This window comes from Ornithodoros turicata, chromosome 6 (assembly GCF_037126465.1).
Source record: "Ornithodoros turicata isolate Travis chromosome 6, ASM3712646v1, whole genome shotgun sequence".
Classification (NCBI taxonomy): Eukaryota; Metazoa; Arthropoda; class Arachnida; order Ixodida; family Argasidae; genus Ornithodoros; species Ornithodoros turicata.
The window spans coordinates 46,322,373-46,349,370 of NC_088206.1; the positions used below are offsets into that span (position 1 = coordinate 46,322,373).

At 44.0% G+C, this 26,998-nt stretch overlaps 1 protein-coding gene across 8 annotated transcripts in view; it reads right to left on the reverse strand.

Annotated features, from left to right (window-relative positions):
- LOC135396615 (pyruvate carboxylase, mitochondrial-like) overlaps nucleotides 1–26,998 on the reverse strand; it is a 48,493-nt gene that overhangs the window by 14,460 nt on the left and 7,035 nt on the right. For 7 of the 8 annotated variants that reach the window (XM_064627669.1, XM_064627675.1, XM_064627673.1 and 4 more), the window contains exons 10-16: nucleotides 20,410–20,592; nucleotides 20,116–20,353; nucleotides 14,598–14,690; nucleotides 5,812–6,036; nucleotides 4,832–4,988; nucleotides 1,072–1,178; nucleotides 875–1,008 (exon numbers count right to left, since the gene is read on the reverse strand). In XM_064627669.1, the coding sequence (XP_064483739.1) occupies nucleotides 875–1,008; nucleotides 1,072–1,178; nucleotides 4,832–4,988; nucleotides 5,812–6,036; nucleotides 14,598–14,690; nucleotides 20,116–20,353; nucleotides 20,410–20,592 (1,137 nt within the window). The remainder of the gene's footprint in view (nucleotides 1–874; nucleotides 1,009–1,071; nucleotides 1,179–4,831; nucleotides 4,989–5,811; nucleotides 6,037–14,597; nucleotides 14,691–20,115; nucleotides 20,354–20,409; nucleotides 20,593–26,998) is intronic. The other variant, XM_064627677.1, reaches the window with a different exon arrangement.

Consider the following 26,998-nt stretch of genomic DNA (forward strand, 5'->3'; position numbering starts at 1 on the left):
CCATAATACAGGGTGTCTTTCTTTTTTCGATACAGATTTTTCATAAAAAACTATAATAGCTATAGACCTCCTCTTTTCACTTCTATCATCTCTGGGCCGGCGGACGTTCTTGGCCATTTGTTGCTCAACCATCGAATGACTAATTACCTAAAAAACGTTAATTAACTTTTTAATTATAAAAGCTACGAAGTTGTCCCAATGAGAACGTCTGTTCCCTTCGGTCATCTGATATCGTAGCCGTTTCCAGAACAAAAATCCGTTCGATAGATCATCCACAAAAAATTCTTGAAGTTACACCATTTTTTCCTTTATTTTGTTCATTGCACATCTTCGAAGACGCGTCTTTCTTTCACCCCCAATGTGAGAGGGTGAAAGAGCACACTATCGCCTCTTGCGTCCTGGAAAAAGATTAAAAGAAAACAGAAAATGCAACCCAAGATAAGCATCCATAGCAAACATGGTGATGTTACTCTTCGCTCTCTCACTTGGAGAGCGACACGTGTGCGGCCCTGCAACAGGTGGTTTCAGGCTCCCAGTGCCTACAGGTTTCATTAAACAGAACACATCGCATGAAGACACCTCATTAAATCAGCGCAAAAATGCATTGGCCTCCATGGGGAAGTGTACGCACAACTGATATAATACGTGAAATAGAGCATTTAGTTAACTCTACATTTGCTATGTCCGGGTTCAAATGTACGTAGTGCAATGTACTTTGTCCAAGCTTCTTTTCAGAGCAGTGTGGCATAAGAGCAGATAGATTAAGACATGTTTGTTAGCTGTTTCATATATCCTTGGAACAAAACAATCCCAGTAGCTTTTTGTCTTCAAGTGATATGGGAGTGTTTAACAGGCAAAAACAAGCATGCTGTACCTTGATGCAAAGGATGTGTGTACCAGCCTTGACCAATTCGTCGGAGAGCTTGAGGTAGTAATCCAAGTTGTATTTCGTCCTGTTTGGGTTTGAGACATCACCCGTGTAAGATATGGCTGCTTCCACAACACCACCTTTCAGAAAAACAAGCCACTTTCATCCGAGATGCCCAACATTTCTTCGAATCACAGCAGTACCTGCCTTTCCAGCGGCATCCATCCCAAGGAGCAGGTTTGGTACATAATTAAGAGAATCAAAAACCCGGAATATATCCATGCCACATTCTTTGGCAATTTGACAGAATCTGCAAAAAGAATGACACATTTACGTCACATGGTCATTTTGGAGCAACCCACCAGCACAGAATATCGAGAATCACTAGACAAATTCATCATCAGTACAGTCAAGTTTAGTGGGTCTAACGATACATTGGAAAACTTTGGAAGAAATCTATGTTTTGATCTCACAAGTCCCGAAACTGCTTTATTTTTTAATTTACGTAGCACAGTAATCTGAAACAGTCTAAGCTCTAGTATTCAGTCAATCCCCATTGAACGCTCTATGTATATAGGGTCTGACTTTTTCGAGTTAAATGCCTTTCCTGCATTCGTGAGTAATTGGATGCTAGTATTTTTAGATCTCCAATCCGAGGTGAAATCGGGTTGCTTTTTCTTTTTGTACAGCAACGGCCCACAGTTAAAGGTGCACATATTGGTGAAACATGCACCACATGTTGTAACATGAAATGTACTTCACTCACTTACTGTTGCATGGAAACAATATTTATATCAGACTTGCATGCAGATTGCCACTAAATAGTCTATGTCATAAGTAGAGAACGGATTTTAAGGCAAAGAAAAACGTGTGTTAGGCACCTAAGAAGGCACTAAACGAGGCCCAAAAAGGCATGAATTTTTTCGAAATAGGCACAATCGATATTGCACTACCAGCACTACGAGCGATGCTATCAGCACTGGCAGCTTTACGGTAACATACCACTTTATCACGTGCAATTGCTGCTCAGAAATAATATACTTGTATTGTAACCTCTGAAGTCATTTTTCAATTGCACTGCAAAGATTCCATACAGCCAGTGAGAGAGGAATAGGAAGAAAAATAGTATGGAGATTTTGGCGTCCACAAAACCACTCTGATCTCATGGCAACCTTTATTTTGGAATTGGACCACAAGCACCTTGCACACGTCTTCTTATTGAAAGCATGAAGACAGTAGAAAACAAGCATAATTTCAATGTGTTCCAGTGTGAAATCCTTGCCTGTCACTACTAATTGTCCTACATGCTGAGAACAGCCTCACGATGTCGTCCGACTGGATGGTGCATGCCTGTACGAATACGGGCACTCGTGACGAATATCTTCGGGAATAGAAGGAGCGTCAACACCAGAGCTAATTGCAAGTAATTGAGCTACTGTATGTAATTACTTCTCATGCAACTAATTACTGTAACCAACTACTTTCTAAAATATGTATCTGTAACTAATTCAATACTTTTTTCGAGTAACTTGTACTCTGAGGAAAGTTACTTCTTCAATCAAACTTCCATGCGACTGCTAGGTCCTGGGCTGGAACATTACAGGGTGAATGAGAACTTAAAAAATGTCCTGCTGCTAAGAACAAATTTATGAGCATTATCAGCTTGGCTACCAAGCGAGTGAGTAGGTGGTTTGTTTCAAAAGCTTGTTTTCAACAGGTCCTACAATTGATACACTGTGTTCCAAAGTTTTATGTCACCTTGAACATGAGTAACCGGAAGTAGATGGGGAGTAACTGGATGACATTTCACGAGTACATAACTGTAACTGGGGGTACACTTCAGTCTAAGTAACTTTTCCTTACCTTAGTTACTTTTAAAGTCATGTAACTGTAACTTAATTATACTTCGTGAGTAACTTATACAAGCTCTGGTCACCATTAAGCACAGCTGCAAGGGGAGACAAAGTCTTGTACCGTGTGCAAGGAATGCCGGCGGAAAAGAATTCGCTTTGTGCCATAGGGTGAGACACTTGCATTACGCAACAAAGTGCGGCGTAGAGTGTCCTCAGCTGTTACGCACTTCTTTTTTCTGTTGCAAAACATATGAAACATAAACACGAAGCAGCAAGTAAAGTACCCGTTGAGGCACTTATCAGAGCCTATTTTCAAAGAAAGGCACTAATGGAAAAAAGGCAAAAGAGGCATTAACATTTGTACAGAGGCAGGTGTGTTTCCTGCTGTCTGGAAGCAGTCCGTCATTGTACCAGTGCTTAAAAGTGGTGACCCTACTGTTGTCGACAATTACCGGCCTATTTCATTATGTAACTTTTCAAAAGTTTTTGAGATTGTCATGCACGAACGATTTTATGTGTATTTTAGTAGAAGAATAGTGGAAATGCAGCATGGTTTTATCTGTGGACACAAATCTGTGTTCTTTTTTAAATTATTGCTCACCTGCAGTTGTCAATGGTGGTCAGGTCGACGTTTTGTACTGCGATATGTCAAAAGCCTTTGACCGCGTGTCTCATGTGCGTCTCCTTCAGAAATTATCTCGCATTGGAGTTACAGATGGCTATTGCAAATGGATAAATGATTATTTAACGAATCGCACTAATTTTGTTCACTTAGGCAATTGTTTGTCGTCGGAATACAAGTCTCTTTCTGGGGTTCCGCAGGGCTCTAATCTTGGCCTTTTATTCTTCTTAATATTTGTGAATGATTTGTCCTTGGTCGTTCAACACTCGCAGGTGCTACAGTATGCTGACGATGCACAGTGGACGACTGTTAGCTACTCCAACAGGATGTTGATTCAGTAAATAACTGGTGTAAAAATAATTTTTTGTTACTTAACCCTGCCAAGACGAAGGTGTTGACGATAAGCAACAAGAGAAAGCCCACGCATTTTTCTTATGTTGTCGAAAACATTGATATCGAGCGTGTGCCCTCTGTTCGTGACCTTGGTGTCATAGTGGACAGCGCCCTTTCCTTCGGCCCACATGTGAACACCATTGTGAACAATGCTGTCATGTCTCTGGGTGTCATAACGTGATTTACTCGCGGCTTCACTGGCCCTCGGTGCTTGTTAGTACTGTATATGAGCCATGTCAGGAGCAGACTCGAACATTGAAGTATTGTTTGGAACCGTTTGACTAAAACACAGTCAGACCAAATTGAACGTGTACAACGTAAGCTGGTTACTACTGTTTATGACAGATATATTGGTAGGAGGTTATACTATGACTATGAGTTCATTCTTGATTATATAGGACTTCTGTTATTGTCGTGTCGAAGACTATGTATTTATTTGCGATTTTTGGAAAAAGTAATTAACGGTGAAATCAACTGTCCCATGTTGTTATCATCCATTAATTTTCTGTGTACAACAAGGACAAGGGCACGAAATTTGTTCTACATTAGTCATTCAGACGTTGCTTCTCCTGTCTCAGATACTGAAAGTGTATAATGACAATGGTTCTGACCGTGCGACATTTCGATAGTATATCTTTCTCTTAATTTAGTTATCCCAGAATCTTTAATTAGCCAGCATTATGCATGTGTAGTTCCCTGTTGTATATAGAGTATGTATTGTGTCTCGTGCACCACACTAAAGGCCACGGCTGTTTGTGGGCACTTTAAATAAAATCAATCAATCAACCAATCAATCAAGCAACATTAGGGTACTAAGGGTGCCCTTCAACCTGATTTGTGCTTAGAACACTGAAAGGCAACATCTGTACATTTCCCGACGAAAAGGCATACACCTGGAAATCCGCTCTGTAGTGATAAGTGATTGAAATTCGGGGAGAAATAGGGTCTACCCTGAATTGGTTCAAAAGATGATTTGAGGGGAATAATCAGTAGGAATCAGGTTTAACCTAAAAGAGTCAGGACCTACTCAAACCCTATTCATTCGGGTTTCCCCTGAAGGTTCTACACAAGGGAGGGAATTATCTAACATCTCACTTGTAGACAACGTTGTCTGGATAAGAAGTATAGCCAACAGCATTGGCACCACGCAGGAGCATTTGGAATGGGATGTTCGGGATCAATTGCCTCATCTCTCTCAGCCGCTCCCAAGGGCACTCGTGCAAGAATCGCATTGCGACGTCGAATGTTGCACCTGCGCATGGGATATGTAATTTTGGAATGCAGCACAACATAACGTGAAACAATGTCATATACAATTTCCTGCATCATAGCCATTTTATCCAAGCGGGGAAGGTCCCGCACCACTGTGTCAAATCGGGCCCTGCAGATGCTAAGGTCGGCCCTGGTTTCACATACCGTGTTCATCCAAACTGCAAGAAGCGCATTTCTTCTTGTTTACTTTCCATACAATATCGGCAGATTTTACTGTTTTATAGTTCCTGAAGTGAAACTCAATTTTTGCACCAATTTTCGAAGATGTAACTTGAAAAGTAAAACCCGAGAAAACAAGGGTCTATGCTAGCTGATATTGCATACCATTGAAAAATTTCGTGCTCATGTAAGAAAAAGGACAGGAAGGCATCAAGCAAGGACAGGAAAGAGTGCAGCGAAGGTGGTGCTATTTCCTCTCCTTGCTTGGCATTTTTCTGTCCCTTTTCTTACTTTAGTGCGGAATTTTTCAATACTATAGGTACGTAGCCAGTTTGCCAAGCAAACGCTATGAATGGGGGGCAAACACTGCCCCCATTCATAGCGGATGCGTCATTTCCCCAAGACGCATTCACTGTTCAGCAATCAAGGGAGAAATGCAAGGAAGATATCTCGACCCATGTTCATAACATGAGGGAATTTGTAAATGTAAGGTTCACAGGTTGAGGGTTAACTGTCTGTGCAGATATGCCAATGGAAATGAAGTGAACAAATGTGAACATAAAATGGAACTTTGAGAGGCCACAGAGTGAGATTTGCACAACAGCAACCCTGGGCAGCAGACGCTTATGGTATTATCTACTCACCACCCCAGTTCTCGAGACTGTAGAACCTGTTGAAGTTGTGTGCAACAAAAGGGCTGATCTTGAGCAGGTCGAAGGTGCGCACTCTAGTAGCCAACAAGGACTGGTGGGCATCCCGGAATGTTGTGTCCATCAACAGAAGGCCGTCGTGATTGCGCACTGCTTTGGCAAAGCCTTCAGGACCCTCACGCAACAGCACATCTCGCAGGCCCTCAGGAGGCTCCACGCCTAGTGCCCGGAAAAAGCCATTTATGTTACTTTGTCATTGTCAGGGAACACTTGTTACAGTAGAGGCTTAACCACTACCTCCTGGAAATCTCAATGTGAAGGTTTACGGTATGAGCACAGACATTCAACATTTAAGATCCTAGGTTACGGAAAATGAACTGCATAGAATACATAAATCGCCCCTACACATGTAGATTATAATCAGAGCCTTGTGTTTCAGGATTAAACCCAGTAAAACCAGTCTTTAAACCTGAAGTCTCATCATCGTTAATTTTGTTATAACCCAAAAAGACCTGAAAATGAACTTGCAAACAATGCAAATACAATGCTAAACACAGCACATCCAGAATATCCACGAAGCATCTTGCATCCATATCGAATGAGAGAGCCACTATTTTTAACACTGTCCACCCGATATCACCCCATTTTACAAGATTTTGCAGCTTCTATGGATGCTATTGTCAAATTTGTCATGAAGAATGAACCTTCTGGACAATATCCCAGGCCTTTCCTTGCAATTGCATTTCCCGTGGCACCCTCTATCAACATAGAGTAGGACTGTGGCATTAATCGTGACCACTTGCTCCAAGAAGTCCACATGAATGACCACTGGCAGATGAATGTTGGGAACGCCTACACTGGCACTAGGCCATGTGGCATCCGCATGCTGGGCTTCCTCCTCCATTCGGCACCGGTGAGTGGCAGTCTTTTTTAATCCCCACGAGCTGCTCTTTCTTCTATTCAACGTTTCCTGAAATTCTGCTTGTATAAATTAGCCAAGTGACTCAACATTGTAAAGTTTGTACAGTAACTTTTGCAAAGTCCTATCACAGTTGTTACTGCGCATCAACACCGTAACTCTTGAGAGTACTTTAGATAGTCCATTATATATTGCAGAAATGAAGCTCTTTTCATTAAAATCGGTTGAAGCACTCGCCCCAAACACTCTCTCAAAGCAGACTGGGCTCCCGGAACCGAGGGTGTAAGAGAACAATAACAGCGAAGAGATTACCCACTGCGACTTGGATATAGCAGAGAGTCAGTCTTATGCGTGGACTCTTGCTTTACCTATTTGTAAGTGCAACTTGACTGCACTGCAACCGGTTTATATGTTATAACGTCTTAAAATCTACCCTATTTTTGTAACGCTCCACTTTCCAAACTGGCATACCGATCTATAAGACATATTCATGTCAAAATATAAAACCCGAAAACGCAGGGCCATAAGTACAACAGAGCTAAGGGCAGTGAAGGAAGGTAAGAACAACATTAATTCAGAGAAATATGAGACTTTTAGAAGACACTTCTAGAAGGAATATATCCTTTAAAGAGACGGTCTCGTACAGATCGAGCGATTCCGAAACTTAGCTGAAATTATATTCAAGAGTGCTACAGAAACACAGTCGCGAAGTTTCAACCAGAACAACGAAGTGGTTTTCGAGAAATTTGAAGGAATATGCTGTGACAGCAGACGACGGAAGTCGCAGCTGGATTCAACTCCCTCTCATGCATCGTCACATGTGACGTGGTTATGGTATTTATGGTGGCAGGTCGCCCATTGGGCGACCGAAGTGCAATGCACAATACAGTCGGGGGTGTATGCGCTTTGCGCTTGGAAGTTGTCACGCGCGACGTCGTAATGTCTGATAACAAATTTAGCGATAGTGACGGGTCCCTGTCACTAAGCGGTGAAGATGAGTTCATCGGCGCCGATCGATTGAAGAACCGGGGACGTCGATGAACCTTTAGCTACTGACCCTTTGCCACAACAACGTGGTTAGCCAGTGAAAGTAGTGGATGATCCGGAATCGATTGACGGGTAAGACTCATCCATAAAAGCGCACTTTTTGCGTATATATGTTCCGCCTGATCGTGACACCATTCTAAATTGTACAAACATTGCAGGTGTGTGTGTAGCCACTGCTCGCTAATACCAGTATGTGTTATGCGCACAATCCGGAACCTGTTTCGATCCGTCACGTACACATGGTGTTGTATTCTCCTGAAAGGTGTTGTAAGGTTTGTTTTTGTTGCGCAGCTTTTTATTTGCATATAAAAATGTGTGTTTCATGGTACGTTATGCAAACTTTCAGATTTGGGCATTTCGTCATGTATCAGAACTTGGATAGACTGCTGAAGAAAGCTGATCTCTCTATGCATTCCCGCAAGCGGCAGGAGGTCATCAACGTGATAAGTGAAGGCTTTCCATTCATGTCATTACACCTGGAGCAAATGACAAAATCAAGGATAAGCTGATCTACGTCAACGTCTTCAATTACCCCTGGCCTATGAAAAAAAAAAGCCCTTTTCAGAACCATCCAACATATCTGCATCAAAGACCATGCTTTTGCATCCAATAAGCCCTTATCATCATTGATGATTATAATATTTCATATAAAAAATACCTAGACGTGCATTACGAATGTGCAAGATGGAACAGCCGTATTTTTGCTAATGTTATGGCGGTGTGATCATGAGCCCATACTGGCTCAGATTTTGATTGTGTCAGGGGTTGCACACTAAGATGTCCAGCACGTTGAATATAAAAGATGTGGAAATGTTTAAAACTTTCAAAAATATCAAAAATACCTAGATGTCCATGACAAATTTGTAAGATGGAACAGCGGTTTGCAACATGTTTACATGTCGTCAGTCTTATTTTTGCTCATGCTACACCGGTGTGTTCATGAGCCTATACTGGCTCAGATTTTGATTGTGTCAGGGGTTGCACACTAAGATGTCCAGCACGTTGAATATAAAAGATGTGGAAATGTTTAAAAACTTTCAAAGATATCAAAAATACCTAGACGTGCATGACAAATTTGTAAGATGGAACAGCAGTTTGCAACATGTTTACTTGTCGTCAGTCTTATTTTTGCTCACGCTACACCGGTGTGTTCATGAGCCTATACTGGCTCAGATTTTGATTGTGTCAGGGGTTGCACACTAAGATGTCCAGCACGTTGAATATAAAAGATTTTGAAATGTTTAAAAACTTTCAAAAATATCAAAAATACCTAGACGTGCGTGACAAATTTGTAAGATGGAACAGCGGTTTGCAACATGTTTACTTGTCGTCAGTCTTATTTTTGCCCATGCTGCACCGGTGTGTTCATGAGCCCATACTGGCTCAGATTTTGATTGTGTCAGGGGTTGCACACTAAGATGTCCAGCACGTTGAATATAAAAGATTTTGAAATGTTTAAAAACTTTCAAGAATATCAAAAATACCTAGACGTGCGTGACAAATTTGTAAGATGGAACAGCGGTTTGCAACATGTTTACATGTCGTCAGTCTTATGTTTGCTCATGCTGCACCGGTGTGTTCATGAGCCCATACTGGCTCAGATTTTGATTGTGTCAGGGGTTGCACACTAAGATGTCCAGCACATTGAATATAAAAGATTTTGAAATGTTTAAAAACTTTCAAAAATATCAAAAATACCTAGACGTGCGTGACAAATTTGTAAGATGGAACAGCGGTTTGCAACATGTTTACTTGTCGTCAGTCTTATTTTTGCCCATGCTGCACCGGTGTGTTCATGAGCCCATACTGGCTCAGATTTTGATTGTGTCAGGGGTTGCACACTAAGATGTCCAGCACGTTGAATATAAAAGATTTTGAAATGTTTAAAAACTTTCAAGAATATCAAAAATACCTAGACGTGCGTGACAAATTTGTAAGATGGAACAGCGGTTTGCAACATGTTTACATGTCGTCAGTCTTATGTTTGCTCATGCTGCACCGGTGTGTTCATGAGCCCATACTGGCTCAGATTTTGATTGTGTCAGGGGTTGCACACTAAGATGTCCAGCACATTGAATATAAAAGATGTGGAAATGTTTAAAACTTTCAAAAATATCAAAAATACCTAGATGTCCATGACAAATTTGTAAGATGGAACAGCGGTTTGCAACATGTTTACATGTCGTCAGTCTTATTTTTGCTCATGCTACACCGGTGTGTTCATGAGCCTATACTGGCTCAGATTTTGATTGTGTCAGGGGTTGCACACTAAGATGTCCAGCACGTTGAATATAAAAGATGTGGAAATGTTTAAAAACTTTCAAAAATATCAAAAATACCTAGATGTCCATGACAAATTTGTAAGATGGAACAGCGGTTTGCAACATGTTTACAATGTCGTCAGTCTTATGTTTGCTCATGCTGCACCGGTGTGTTCATGAGCCCATACTGGCTCAGATTTTGATTGTGTCAGGGGTTGCACACTAAGATAGATGTCCAGCACGTTGAATATAAAGGTTGTGGAAGTTGAGTGTTTATGTAGCCATCTTTTATTGTCCCTTATTGTAATGTACGTCCACAGCACTGACCAATTGTGTTAAAATTGGGTTGTTGGTATCGGGTAGTCATAATGATGTTCAAGCAGCAAGCTCTGAGCAACCTGTCGTCCTGTCCTGTCAACAAGGTTGTCTTGTCTTTTGCTGGTTGAACATCAAATGATCACAACACTGATTTGCGGATATAACTTACATATTTATATTATGCAATACTTTTCTCACATCAGTAATGTGCAGGGAAAAATTAAATAGAGCTGTGAAGCCTGCGAATTGGAGTTGTTAGATTTGTGACCCATTCATAGGTGTTGATTCTGGCACAGGAAGGAGTGCCACTCTCATCAGTTAGTGTCAGCTACTGAAGGGGTACAAGACAACATTATTGAGCATAGTTTGGCGATATACTGCTCCGGTAGGGATAATACCTTAGAGAGGCTATATGCAAAACAAACTGATGTAGCCTGCTGGATCAAGCACTTCCTTCTCGCAATACTACCGAGGTACACGGGACTGCCGTTTCGTGCGGTGCCGACAATTTCTGTACACGTCACTTTTGGCTATTATCAACAGAGTACCTACATTTCAATACTGCGCGTATCCAGTTCTTTGGACACCATTGCCGCTAACAGTTGACTGCGTGACGGTCGACATCTTTTAGTTTGAGCTGCGTCCGGCGCCGTCCCATACATATCGTGCTCGCAGAACGTCTCTTACCTCATATGCATCGTGAACGAAACGTGCGGAGTACGCGCACGCGTGTGACAATCAGACCTTTTGTTGAAGATGCTTCGAGTATGTGACTCCCAACAGGTGCTTTTCTATATCCACTTTCATCACATTGTCATTTACAAAAGAGTTGTTATACACCCGGGTTACGTTTCCACCACTAACATACGGAATATTCTTTTCACAGGTAAGACGAACTAGAAGTGCTCAAAATACCGAACAATACGAGACAAGTTAGTAAATAAGCGTGAACTGCCTTTATTAGGTGGAGTCATCCACGTAAACTCCCGCTCGAAATGAAGATGCGAGACGTATTGACATTGTTGTTCGGCCACATTTTACAATACGCGTCTTTCGTTTGACCAGACCACATGCAGCAAATTTATTGCCGTCGCCGTGATCCTCGAGCACCTTTTGGAAGTCGTCTGGTCTCACCGCTGCAAAAAGGCGCGAGAGCAGACGATTTTTTCATCCAATAAGCGGTCTGCCATCGTAGCGGATATCACTGTTGCCAACAGAAATCGCAATGTGCTGGCGCTGTTCTTATCAACTTAATTCGTTTATTTAATAACCGTGACGATTCTGGACGAGCGAATTCACAGTATTACGTTTTCAGCAATGAGGAATCGAATGGTACGCTTTGTGGATGGGCCAGGGTGTATGAGACCGTCCCTTTAATGTAGGGCATAGTAATCCAGGTAGCCTTGTTGTTTATCCTATTTCTCACAACTATGATAATTATGGTAGTTTACGTTGTCTGATTAAGAACTGTGGTTGTGCAGCTTGTACTGCACTGCATGTGGTGGCAACCTGTTGTTCTTACGAGGTCTGTCCAGAAAGTTTGTGCAGTGAGTTTGCTGAGTGGTAGTAGGTGAACTGGTGGCGCCCTCGTCCGGCTCTCCACATTCGACGACATGTGTTTGATATTCGTTAGTGCTTTAGCGTCTCTAGGAGAAGGCCTGGCTTTGTGCGTCCTTGTTTTGTAGAAACGGTTCTTGCTTATTGGCAAAATGGAGATAAACCAACAGCTCGAACAATGAATTAACATAAGGTTTCTTTTAAAACTCGGCAGGAATGACCTGGAAATTCACAAAAATGTTGCAGCAGGCATATGGAGAGGGTCTACTAAAGGAAAGAATGGTTTTCAAGTGGGTTGAGCGTTTTCGGGGAGGCCATGAAGACCCTAAAGACGATTCAAGGTCGGGACGCCCCTCCACCTCAACTGCCAGTGAAAACACTGAGTCCGTACATTCTCTTGTGTTGAGCGACCAGTGACTGACTGTCAAAATGATAGCAAAGGAGTGTGGATTGAGAAAATCGTCCGTCCACACGATTTTGCCAGAGCATTTGGCAATGAAGAAGGTTTGCGCCAAGATTGTGCCGAAACTGCTCACCCCTGAACAGAAGTTTCGACGGAACGAATGTTGCCTGGACTGGAGATCGTCAGAGGACAATGCCAATTTCGTGGATAGGGTGATCACAGGCGCCGAGTCATGGATCTACGAGTACGACATCGAGTTGAAGTCCCAGAGCAGGGAGTGGAAACAGAAAGATGAGCCGAGGCCGAAAAAATCATGAAAAAGCATATAAAAAATCAAGGTCATGTTGATAGTTTTCTTTGACTGTTACGGAATTGTGCACAATGGATTCGCGCCTGAGGGCCAGAGTGTGAACGCAGCTTTCTATGTGGAAGTTTTGACGTGCTTGAGAGACCGTGTGCGGCGCATGCGACCGGAATTGTGTTAGGGAAAGCGACGGATTCTCCAACACGACAATGCCCCCTCCCACAGCACTAATTGTGCATGAGTTTTTGGCTCGCCACTCCATTACCGTGCTTGAGCACCCACCGTACTCCCCTGACTTAGCGCCCAGGGACTTTTTCCTATTCCCAAAATGCGAAATGGTGCTGCGAGGTCGCCACCTGGGAGATGTGACGACAATAAAAAAAGAAACGACATCCCTGCTGAAGGTCTTGACAGAGGATGACTTTCAAAGGTGCTTCCAGCAATGGCAATGGAGGTGGGACAGGTGCGTCATCTCTAACGGAGAGCATCTTGAAGGGGACCACAGTGATGCATCCCCAAATTGGTAAAATAAAAATTTTATAAACGTACTGCACAAACTTTCTGGACAAACCTCGTATATGTCTGCTTTGTAAAATTCACCGCAAACGTTAAACGATGAGACACAACATTTAGAGCACTGCACTGCTCTCGTGCACCCATTCAATTGCCCTTTCAAGTCTATTAAATGTACAGCATTGGCATGATGCTTTGTGAAACAAACTGAAAAAAAATAGAAAAAATAAAAAGAAAAAACGAAGAGCGAGGTTACCATCATGCAGGTGCAGAAAGGGGTACAAGCAGAAAGCAGAATGTATGCAGTGTATCCATGCAACAAGAAAAAGAGTCTACACAAAACTTCAAGCTTCAAGTACTTCAGGAATATTAGTGCATTAGGATTCTGACAAAAATGCTGCGCACTACATTATGTGTGCTGGGTGCCTGGTCCGTGATGCTACTTAATGACAAGCGGCAGGTGTAGTGAGCTATTCCGCCACCCCTGGGAAGATGACTACTGTATAAGTGGTTAAATTTGCGGCCTTAATACAATAAACCCTCGTTAACTCGAACTCGCTTATCTCGAAATATCGGTTATCTCGAATTTTTTTTGCGTCCCGATCCTTGTGCCAATGCTTCTTATGTATTTTGGCCCTTTTAAGTCGAAGCTTTTTTTTGCAGCAGTACGGATATCTCGAAATTCCATCACCGGAAGGTCAGCGTACCTACGGTACCTACTACCTACTACCTACGTACCTACTACCTACCCGTCACGGGCACTCGATAGTGACGCGGCAACTTGTACAAAGGCGGACCCGCATGGCAGCGTGCTAAAACCCATACACGCCATGCTGGATGATCGAGGCTTACAAGGAACTGCAATCACGGGACACCGACACCCGTGTGAGATTCATGAAGGCTGGACTACTGTCTCCACTTGAAACTCTCTCCATACAGTGAAATAGCGTGAAAAACCACGTACATATGTTGCCTCAGCGTCCTAGGTCAAATTTCATACATATTGCATTTGCGTATTTGCTGTCATTGGGCCAAATAACTCGCAAAAAAAGAGCGCTTGCGAATTTCGCGAAAATTAGTTCCTCGCAAACATTACTACTTATACAGTATACACAATCTCGACTTTACATTATAGCTCAGCAACCTTGCCAAAGAACAACACATAAGGAAGTAAAGATAATACAGTCGAGCTCAGTTGTTACGATATTCAACATAACAATAATAACTGTGGTATTACAACCAGCTAGTTCCCACCAGTATAATCATTGTATTCTGCATTCCCATCGATACCTACCATTACAAACAGGCTCGACTGTATTTTCAGTTCAGAAAGCATGACAAAGAAACACGGCGCTCGTTTTAAACATATTCTGTGACATGCACGTGCAAGAAACTGCTCCATTAGCGTTATCAGCGTGCACACACACAGAAAAAGAGCAAGAAGGAGAAAACACTGACAGATAGGGCATGGAGCACGGGAATCACGTGGACCACGGGTTCCGTCATGCTGGTGAGGCACAGAGCTGTGGGTAGCACGTTCTACAATCAAGCCTGCATCCCAAGGGAATAATGTGCATTATGCGACTCTATTCTGTTTAACATCCCGATACCACACCAACTCTACCGTATTGCAACTACGGGCCATCTTTTCTCCCAAACAGGATTGCTCAATTTTTGCCTCTATTCCTTCTTTTCTCCCGGTGCTTGACATTGCCATAGATGGGAATCAATAGATAACATATCACAATTCACAAGCATATCTAGAATACAGAACATTATTATTTGCAAACGATCATTTGTCACACATGTGTGATTCTGTGGAACATTTGGATTGTACACGTGGACGCACCAAAACCTAAAAGGCCACAAAATGCTGCACATAGTACAAAATTTCACTTACAGGTAAACACCTATTTTTGTTTTTCACGAATTCCGCACTAGCCTAGGATATTACAGCTAATTCTAAAACTTCATTTCTGCTGGTAATTTTTGACCTACTGAAACGAGACACATTCAGAGAGACTTGTATTTCAGGGTCTCGTAAAACCTGCGCCATTCCACGCCAGATGATCCAAAGTGGACGCTCGACCATAACAAATTTTTGTCAAAAAATTGGTGCAGGTAGAAGACCCACGTGGAACTGTAATAGTGGAGGACGCAGCTCAAAATACATTGCCTTTAATCTTTTAGAGGTCTAAGTAAGTATGGTAAAGTCAGAAAATTATACCTAATCTTTTTCACACTTTTTCACATTTATTCACCTGCACGTGATGTGGCAAGATACCCAATGTCATTTTTATGCAGTATACTGTCACACTGTATACTATCACACACTGTGTATGTTATGCAAAGTGGGTGTCTCCCTCTAAGGGCACCTTCTGTTCGTGAGTTTTTAATTGCTTTCCGTGGCAACTCAGGAGCGATGTATACACTACCCTTTGTTAAGTGGGTTTGCAGGTATGTCCTCAGAAAGTTTTGTGCGCGTGTGCATTGTACATCGCGCGTTAGCGGAGCTCAAAAATGTAAAATTTGCAATTTTCCCAATTTTCGACAGTTTTTTCCAGGATGTGGCGGTTCATGTCCAAACAACTGCAAGGTGCATTTCGATAAAGAAGACATTCCACTACATAATAGTAAAAAATTTGGAAAAGTACTTTTTGAAACGCACAAGAATTTTTTTTTTTTTTCTGGACCACTCTTGGCATTCTGCCGATACTTTAAAGTCTGCTTACTAAGGTAGAGAAATGGGGTAGCTGGTAAGTCATACTTAAGATTTGTTTGCAGCAGAGAGACAAGGACAGAAGAAACTGACAGGAAGGCTGTGTACTCACAACTAAAGGAAAAAATTCCTGCTTTCTAACCACGTTCTGCAGCGACAAAGAAGCAATAGGTCTCTATGTCTTCCACTATCTCCTTGCTTTGTGTTCCTTTGGTATCTTCCTTTCGCTTCCTTGTCGTTTGTCCACATTACCAGTCTTTTGTGGCTTTTTTTTTCATTCCAAGTAGCAGAAAACATGACAACAACACTAACAAACTCTAGCTTTAGAGCAGATTTGGTTTAAATGATCTTATGTATGCCAAACACTTGCATCTCCGAAGAGAATGATGTTTGCTACACCTCTATTGCTGCGGTAGATATGGGTTGAAAATGGTGTAGTCTTCTTCTGCCTGGCACGGCGATAGAGTGCGTGTGTTTATCAGCGAGAAGGTTTTTTTTCTTGTGCCCCATCCTCTTTTGACACCCATAGTGCTTGAACTTTTAGATTGTCTCTGGCGCACTTGTAGAGATCTTTTGGTGTCAGGATTTGGCCGTCAACAACTCTCTGCAGGCTTGGTTTTGCAGCAAGCCTTTTAACCGTCCCGTCTATGCCGTCGCATGGTCCTTTCCCATATTATGTCACGTGGAAGCGGATATACACAGCAACTGCATAAACGGTAGCCTGGGATTCATTCCAGTAGTAGGATTGAGGACAGCACTCTCCTCAATCCTATGTCACCTCTTCATCCGATGTCGTCATCACTTCATCATTTATTGTTGTTGTTGTTTGTCACTGCAGAACATGGTTAGAAAGCAGACTTCAACGTATCTGCAAAATGCCAAAAGTAGCCCAGAAAAAAAAAATAAAATTTTTTTTTCTCGCATGTTTCAAAAAATACTTTCCCAATTGTTTACTATTATGTCCTGGAATGTCTTCTTTATTGAAAAGCACACTGCAGTTTGACATGGACCATCACATCCCGAAATTGGAGGTCAAAAATTGAGAAAATTGCAAATTTTACATTTTCGAGCTCCGCTAACGCGCGGTGTACTACGCACATGCACACACAACTTTTTGAGGACATACCTGCAACCCCACTTAATCAACGGTAGTGTATACATTGCTCCCGAGTTGCCACAGAAAGTAGTTAAAAAACTCACAAACCAAATGGGCCCTTCGAGGGAGAGGGAGAAAGCCACTTTGCATAATGTACACATTGCGTGATAGTGCACCTTTCCGCTACATGAAAATCACATGTGGTATCTTGCCATATCACGCGCGGGTGAATAAATGTGAAAAAGTGAGCTGTGTCCTCCAGAACTACTGTTCCACATGGGTCTTCTACCTGCACCAATTTATTGAAAAAAAAAAAAAAAACTGTGATGGTTGGGCACCCACTTTGGATCATCTGGCATGGAATGGCCCGCCTGTTTTTACCCCAAATTTGCACCATCAACAATTTGGATGAGCAGGTAAACTGCGAAACCAAACCAGCCAAAGCACAAGCTCATTCACTCATGCTGGTGCAGGGAGACACTAAATACTTCACGCTTGGCTCTGCCTCACGCCAACGCACGTTCATCCAAAATGTGTGAAAACCATCTCTCGTTTTCGAACAGAATATCTGCTCTCTCATGTGATACAGTAAAAGCTCGATAATTCGACCACAGTTAATTCGGAAATTCGGACTACTCGCATGGTCCCTCAACATGAGTCCTGACCTGCGATGATGGAACGACCCAGTGGGCAGATGTGGTGCAGATGTGGCAGACTAGGACGGAGCCGGTAGAACTGGCCGCCAGGCACAGTAGCGCGCGGTAGCAGAGGCGCGCCGTCGGCGTCGTCCACGGGCCTCCACATCACTCACCCCCACAGACGCGGAGCGGTGCATGCGGTTGAGATCCGCGTCGATACCACGAAGAGGAGAATGAGGACGACTCATAAATGATGGATGACTGGACACACGGTTTGTGATTGTGGCAGTTGATGCAGCAGCAGCGGGATAGTGTGAAGAAGACTGCTGCGATCTGGGTGGTTTCCAGTGGTGAGATGTGAGTGCTGAGTGGTTGCTAATTGCGTTCAGTGGCTGCTCATTCTGTTGAGTTGCGTTGAGTGATCGTTGCTGAGTGTTGTCGAGTGCTGCTGAGGCAGGCTGCTGGGCGACAGTACCATGACTGGAACAAGAGTGTGAATGCTGGTTGAGAGAACTGCCGGGGAGGACCATCGTGAAGCAGGTGGAGGCCGGAAACTGACCATGCTGTGATCTCCCTGAGGGTCCCTGGTGGAATTGGGGTCCCAGTGCGACTTGCCTGCCAGAAGGTGGTTCGCTACTGGTTAGCCAAAACATTTAGGATGATGAGTGGTCCAATTACGACGAACTTGGTGTTCGTTGTTCGGGTCATCAAATGTAGAGGAAGTGGTGTTCATTGGGTGGTGGGAGCGCATGATCCCCAGGGTGAAGTCATCCCTAAGACTGACCGCGGCCATAGTCACAAGACATTTGAAGAACTCGTCACCATCCTTCACGAAGTTGAAGCGGTCGTAAACAGCACACCCTTCACTAGTGTATCCACTGCTCCTCAAAAGGTACTCCCTCTTACCCCCGTCTCATTTCCTTGTCGGAAACCGTATTGCCAAGCTGCCGCTTCTCGAGAATGTCCAGCAAGCGAGCACACTGTTGACGTTACGCAGACGGAGCGAACGACACCAGCAAGCCATTGAGGTGTTCTGGAAGCGCTGGAAAAAAGAATATCTCCTCCAGCTCCGTTCTGGGCACCAAGGTGCTGCCGGATTTCCTACAGCTCTGAAGCCTGGTGATCTTGTCATCGCTGATGATGACCACCTCCTGCCATTGTTGTGGAAAACTGCCATCGTTGTAGCCGCACACGGGATCGGCAGCAGCTTCACTATCAGACTCTCAAACGGAAGAGAAACACTGCGTCCTGCTCAGCGTCTGTACCTGCTAGAGGCCCACGAGGACACTACAGCCGCCCCCGGGAGGATGTTGGGAATCGACGAGGACGTTTCTGCCCACGCGAGTACCAAAAAAGAATCAGGAATCGCGAGCCTGGCACTTGGGGCTGTACTGGCGCAGTAGCGCGTTGCCGTCGTCGCCCATGGGCCACCACAAACATTAGTCTATGGTAAGGAACACTCGTTAATTTTGAAGCACTCGTGCGCCCACCACATAATTCGGACGGTACGACAGCGTGGTGAACCGCTGCAAACAACGTGCGTCTGAACCCCGAATGATCAGATGGACAAAGAAGGCAAAGTATGGCACAACTCTACACCTAAGAAGAACAGATGCGCCTTTATCGCTATGGTCATCAGCGCTGTGACGTTGTCTCTCTTCCTTCAAGCATCTGTCAAGCAACGATGTGTCTCACTCTCTTTTTGTTTCTGTGCTGCACGCCAAACTCCCATGGCAAATCCATAATCGACTTGAAAGAAATCTGAGAACTGCTTTAGCCGTTGCAGTTTTATGTGATTGGAGAACTCTGCATTAGGGACATGACATCCATTTCCGTGGTCTCCTGCCTTCTTTGGTGCAAGTTGCGGACTATGTCACAATTGACGATGGTGTTGCCGGTGTTGCTGGCAGTTTGATTGAAGATGAATTGTGGATAATGTCCTTGTAACAGCCGAGAAGAATATCGTCGGATGACGAATGTGAGGAGCCATCACCACGGCGGAAGCACTTGCTGTTTTGGATTATGTCAGCTTGAACGCTTCTGCTGGTGCAAGTGCGGTGGAGCACCTACTGTGCTTCGAAAACTTCTAACGGCGCAAATGAGCTTGCAAAAGCAAACCACTCTGACAGTTTTAAATAAAAGTGTCTTCATAATGGCAAGTACATCTTTTGTTATGTGGTCCATTCAATAATTCGACATCAGGTTAATTCGGACATTTTCGGGTGTCCAGTTAGATCCGAATTAACAGGGTTTTACTGTACTTATCACTCAATTTTCCTGTGTTTCACGTCTCCTGACATGAGGCACGAATTTTGTCATCTCATTTTGAAGAAACGTAAGACCCGAAAATACCAGGGTCTGTTCACTTGTGATAAAAGGGAGAAGAGTCAGAACGGTGCAACTGAAAATGCTCCCTGATTGAACAGCAGAGGCATAGAACTACACCACCCTAGAAGTCTCAAACAGTCTATGGGATTCTATAGGACTAACTGCAAGCATTTGCACACAGAATAAAGGTACTACCTGGGTCAATCTCTGGAACAACTGGACTGATCTCAGATGGTTTAAGCGGGGTAGCCAGGGGAGTCATGGGTCCATTCACCATGACATTACCCAAATAGTACAGCAGTTTTTGGGCCCTATTCTGTGTGGGCACAAAGTTGAAAAGCTCGGGGTGCTCATCGATGAAGTGGGTGTCAATGCTGTGCGCCTCAAGAAATTCTTCATTTTGAAATACGTTGAGCAGAAATGGAATGTTTGTCTGGAACATAAGCTTATTACAAAGGCCAGTCCCCCATCAGTGGCAAGGTCGCTCACCTTGACACCACGGACGCGGAACTCTTGCAATGCTCGGTTCATTTTTGCAGCAGCAGACTTCATGTCTTTGGCATGAGATATCACTTTCACCAAGAGGGAGTCATAGTACGGAGAAATGATGGCACCAGCGAATGCAGAGGCTCCATCGAGTCGAATGCCAAAGCCTTCACCGCTTCTGAAAACCTGCAAGTAACACAATACTAAGCATCAAGACTAGTAACCCCTGAGAAACATATATACTACTGCAAAAGCCCTTAATGTTCGCAACACCCTATTTTCGCGAATTTCATGAATCGGAAGATACAAGAATTTTGTGCCTTGTGCCTGGTCCTCCAAAAATTGGGAATGCAAAAAATTAAAGGATTTTACAGTATGAGCCATGACACGGACACAATGACATTTCCGTTGCTTGTTATCTTCAATTTTCTTACTGGGCGATTCAGGAATTTTTGTTCCATACCTGCCAACTTGGGAACATCCAAATTAGGGAGATTTCAAAAGTGGGGGGAGGGGGGAGGACAAAGCCAATGTTGAGAGGCTTTTATTTTCATGTGTAACAGGAGCACACTTTACCCCAGCAGGCTCATCGCTCACAAGGTTTGCAGCAAAGGACTTTGCCCTCTTCAAGAAACTATCTGGGTGTCAAGCTGTGACTAGGCTATGACACTTTTTGAACAGAACGTGAAGACACAAAACTATGTCTCTGCTCTCTTTGCGATGCTGAAGTGCCCTCACATTCAACAGTACTCGATCAGCACTACCTCAGTAATGTATCTGAAATTCAAAAGCCCATCTGGACTTCCCAGGAGAGCTTAAACATAATAGTTGTTGATCAAGTTAGTTAACGAGTCATTAAAAAAGTAGCTTGCATAATACGTCAGAACTATCAGTCACAGTATACATCGCTGTTGTCAGTTCAGCGCGCATATCATGAGCTCTTGTGCGCGGTTTCCCATTTCACAGACAACTGCGGTCGACTCAGTTCAAAGCACAATCCTCCTCCGTGTTTCCAACTCCTGACGCTGCAAAGCGGTACGCTTTGCAGCCTCGATCGGTCCACCCTTCACACGGAATGCTGGTGTCGCAACCGTAAACTGTGCAGAACACATGGTGCCCTTCCTGAACGCGATCACGTGTCCCAGTTCATCCGTGTATTGCTTCAGAAACACGTGTAGATACTTGTGGCGCTTACACTGAGCTGTGATGTGCAACACGCAAGGCAGAAACAGTGCAAAGGCACCGTTGTCGGCCGAAAACATGGAGGAAATACCCGGAAACTAGAAGTGCTAGAACCAGAGCCATGACCAGAACCCCTGAACTCCGTAACATAGAGGCTCAGAGAAGTGGCAGCGATGCCGATGGCAATTAGGCTGGTATTGAATTGATGCTTTCTTCTGTGTGTCCAGAGAGAAAGCAGGAGTTTGAGATATAGAGGGGGAAACTGCATTTTCCGGGAGATTTGCTTCTCTGTCGTACAATCGTACAAACATGTCCGAATCCGGGAGTCTCCCGGATGAATCGGGAGAGTTGCCAGGTATGTTGTTCTTGAAACTTTTTTATGAGCAACCCAGGCGAAAATTTGAGCTGGGAAGTCAACTGGTACCAGCTCGTTCCCAGTTCGCACCAACTGGAGGTCAACTGGAACCAACTGGTACCAAACTGGTGGACATTGGAAAGTAAACTGGTACCGGTTCAAGCTGGGCTGGTGGCAACTGGGCACTTTGTGGTACCAGTTCGAGCTGGACTGGTAGCAACTGGGAAGTGAACAGGTACCGGTTGTGGGGCGCTGCAGTTAGCCCATGATACAGTCGCTGCTTATCGAAGGAGATAAAAGCGCCGCGCGATGGGGGGAGAGGGGAATGTTTCTGCCGATAGCTGTCAATGTAGGCAGCGGGGCTTGGAGCGGAACGGAGGATCCGCGACACAGGATATGTAAGTGGTGCCCTTGTCACTGAGTAAAGAGTGTGTTTGTTCACTTGTGTCTGTGTCTCTCACGCTGTGGTGCAGCGGTTGGGGAAAAGACGGGTTGGATTAAACCCCGCATGGGATTCAAGGGGGTAGAATCCTACACAGTTCAAGCTGGGTTGGGGAGGTAACTGGAAAGCGAACTGGTAGCAGTTCAAGGTGGTCTGGTGGCAAGTGGGCACTGTGTGCAACCAGTTCAAGCTGGGCTGTTGGCAACTGGAAAGTGAACTGGTACTAGTTCAAGCTGGACTGGTAGCAACCGGAAGTGAGGTGGTGCCAGTTCGAACTGAACCAGTTTACATATTTGGGGGAAGTTTCGGTTTCAGTTCCAGGACAGCTTAATATGAAGATTGCAAGACGAAGTTATAAAACGATCAGGAAGTGACTTTATTAGTAGTAATAGTCATATTTCAATCTTTGGCAAAGTTCCTGTTAACAAAAGTTATTTTGGAACTCTTATATTTGTATTTTGTGCGTTCCTGCTCCCACGATGAATGATGCGTTTACCGTGCAACGGTCGCTTGCTTAGCAGCGTGCTTGTAGAGCGATTTTTGCCCGTTATGTTCTTAACGTGATGTGTGACATAGGCGTTGATTTTGTAATCTAAAGGAGTCGTCTGCAAGATACAACAGTGTGACAGTACAATGAGCGTCAGCGGCCGGGCGGGTGGGTGTTACAGGATTACAGCTTGACTACAACTGTGGAGACCGCTTTATCGTGAGTACTGTGCTTAAGTGCTTTTCCCTTGTGCACCATTTAGAAATATTACTTCCACTAGAACCTCTTCTCTCTGTTCCACGTCACATTCGTGGCATCTGCAAGTGCATGCCGTTTTACGAGTAACATCCGGTTTATGTTAACGTTACCAGCAACTTTTTTCATTCATGTTTTTGTTTTTGCTCTTTTTTTTCGTTCATTCTCGTGTTTTAGACCCTTCACACCACGGATGTTGTCGAACTAGCACAGCGCGCCAGAGTAGTACTCATTGCCCCCCAAAGCCGGCCAATCACTTAGTTGAAAGGTCCAATTACTGCACAATGGAAATGTTGAGAGATTCGCATACTTTCCGGGGCCACGACTGCTCAAATTGAGTGACTGTCCAGCCACACACTACAATTACATGTTGCAATTGAATGCATATTCACTTGTGTATATTCACTTCACCTCTTCAACTTTCCAGAAACCTTAAGCTGCTGGGGCTCAAAGGAAAATATCGATCCATCGTGTGCTATTAAGAAGATCTCAAATACTTTGTTGAATGATTCAAGATGTCCCCAAGGCAGTCAAGCAAGGGACCAATCAACCATGAAGTATTATCTATTCCATGTAACCCTGTAGTTCATCTACTGCTATAATTTGATTACGTTATAGTTACGTTACATGCACATTAGAATATGTGTAATGTTTATGTGTGTAACTACAAATAAAACGCAATTTTGCATTGCAGTTCTTTGGATCTGCTGTTGCTGGGAACAGCGACCCTGCAAAGGGGCACTGGTTACATACAAGCTAACCTCTGTCCGAACAGGCCGCTCTAAGTGATGTCACTTCAACCGGTCCCAGGTCCAACAATGAGGTTTGCAACCAGTTCCAGTTGATACTGCGACCGGTTAGAAACCAGTTGGGCCAACTGGTACCAGTTGATCGAACTGGTCCCTGTTCGATAACACAGTTCGCCCAGTTCCAGTTGCAACTGGACCAGTTCAACTGGGACTGGGTGAGCTGTGTTATCGAACAGGGACCAGTTGTCCCAACTGGTACCAGTTGATCTGGGACCGGTTGAACTGGTCCCTGTTCGATAACACAGTTCAATTGGTACCAGTTCAAAAAATTTTCGCCTGGCAAGGACGTCCCTTTGTGCTGTGACAATCTCTGCTCATGACAATGGGGATAATTAATTCCTCGTGCAGGCTCCAATGTAGTAACCTAATAGATCAGTTAACAGAAACACTGATTGTGAAAACACCAGCTCAAGTTTTGTTGGTCAACTGATTTGTAGAAATTTCAAGCACAATTGAAAAATACACAATGCAACAGCACACTGGAGCACATTTTCTTCATCATGATACTGCATGCGTTATACAGTCAAACTCCTTTACAACGAAACTCAGGGGACAGCAAAAAAAATTCGCAGTAAAGGTACTTTCGTTAAAAAGGATGTCCATTATTGGACCTATAGGGCTCCAGCCAGACCGCAAAAAAATTTGCTGTAGTGGTATTTTCGTTAAAAAGGTGTTCGCTATAAAGGAGTTTGACTGTAATCCCTGTCTCATGGTACATAATCATGTCATTTTTCTATAAAGCGCATATATTCACGTGGCACACACAAACTCGATTTACACCACACACTCGTAAACCTAGGATTCGTCCACCCATGAGTCAAGGACACATTTCAACACTGTCGACAGAACTACAGTAATGCTAATCGCGACAGCATCTTCATTACTACAGCTGAAAAATAATTGGGGGGCATGCTGCAAGTAGAAACCAAATTCTAAAATGATCGTAACTTGCTTGACATTCAAGCACCGTATCATATGTAGGACCCGGTGTTTTAGGGTAAAATGCGTTTTTAACCCCCACGATTTGCATCATCATCACTTGGGGTTAAAAAAAAAATGCGAAATCGACCTTTGCAAAGTGCCAATTCAGCCACCAATACGGGCACTAGAGAACAGTAGCACTGAACATTCAGCACAGCTGTTCCGCATCTTATACATCATTATAAAATGCGAGAAGCGCTCATTTTTTATTTTCCACCCGAAAATCTATTTTTCCGCCTGATATCACCTGATTTTACCCTGTTTTAAGGATCCTGAAATAAAACCTGATTTTTACCCCCTCGATTTTCAAAGAACATAAAACCTGAAAACACAGGGCCCTAATTATATGCTACTTTCATCATATGCATGACATGTTTAAGGTGCCCCACTAGAAATGTTTCACTTGTTTCTGCAACTTATGCTGTACCAACAGGGGCATCGGAAGTCTCTCACTGCTGGGGGGGCGAGCCCTATCTTAGCCTAACCTAACCTAAAGGAGCCATTGATGTGCTTATTAGAAATGACTCGTCCTGTGCAATACGATGACTGTGAAGGGTGTAACACATATGGGAAGGCGTTTGAGCGGCACAAACTAATATATTGGTTCATTATTCCATTAAGTGGGGTAAGACAAACAGAAGTAAGCGAGCGGTGGTGTGTTCCTTTATTTTTTATTTTTGTTCTCGTCAGAAGCGCAATGGGGTTGTCTGCAAAGACTGTCATTATTATTGCACTAAAAAGGCTCTGCCAAAGAGTTCTGGCCATGGCTCAGGCAAAGAAATGGTACACATCTCAACAAGCACACCAGCGAACAGCTTAAAGGCTCCTCGCAGCATGATAAGAGTTTCCCTTCCCAGCATCTAATATTTCCCTGCATTTACCAAAAACAAGTCTACGTCCTTTGCTGGAGCGAAATCTGCGTTTTCCTGTGTCGTCTAAGCAAGGCTACTGAATGGCGTGTCGCTACTCTTTGCGCAGCAGGTCCGCAGATACAGTATAGCGTAATCGGCTGGATAGTACACTACCGCATGTACAGTGGAACCTCGTTAGCGCGTACCTGGCGGGGACGCGGAAAAAGTACGTGCATAGCGGTACTACGTCATAACCGAAAATTACTAGTTATGTCACTTATCGTCATGAGAAACCTGAAAAATGCAAGCCGTGATAGAAGCCATCAATTCACGATTTTTACTTCACGCTCAAACGCAGAAATCCGTGATTTTTGTTTGGTGATGCTCTGGCCTCGCGGCGAGGAGGCCATCTTCAAAGTCTGTCAAACTTGGCGCCAGCTGTTCCATCGAACCCCGCTTCTCAAAAAATAGACGCAGAACGTCTAACTCCCGTACTGCTTCTGCCACTGTCTGGCACAGTATGTCGTCCTCTTCAGTGTCCGCATGGTCGTCATCGTCACCACCTGAGTTGGACGCCGTTTCGGGAGCAACAGTCGTCGTCCGTCAACTCGGCCGATGTCGTGACCTCATCGTCCACATCTCAGAATATGCTAAACTGTACACTTTCGGAAGCATCCTGACGCTGCAGAACTTCAGCTAGAAGATTCTCGCAATCGTTGGTTGACTTCCTCGTTGGCATCTGAAGTCTCCTCAGTACTGACAACAAACTTTGCACACCTGAAGCAATTCTGAATCATTGCGGGCTCAACTTGGCTCCATGAGTACTGGAGCATATGTATCTCGCTCATCAAGTCAATAAAGTAAGACTTGTCGTTCTCGACCTCACCAGGTCATGAACCCCCTACTTTCTACCAGAAAGAAGGGAATTACAGATAAGAAGGGGATTACAGATGAGAAGGGGGAGACATGGGGAAGATTACGGAAACAATCGCCACGTGTTCGAGAAGCCGACGGGTTTTCTTTTCCCGCGTTCACAAGGACCGGTTTCGCAAGAACAGACCAACAAAAATAGTACGCGATAAGCGACACGGGTGTCAAGAAATGCTACGTGTAAAGCGGTCATGAAATGCATTGAGTGCAATGGCTGTTCGGTCAGGGAATCCAAATGACTACTTCTAAAGCGGAACTACGGCTTATGCGGGTACGCACTAACAAGGTTCCACTGTATTT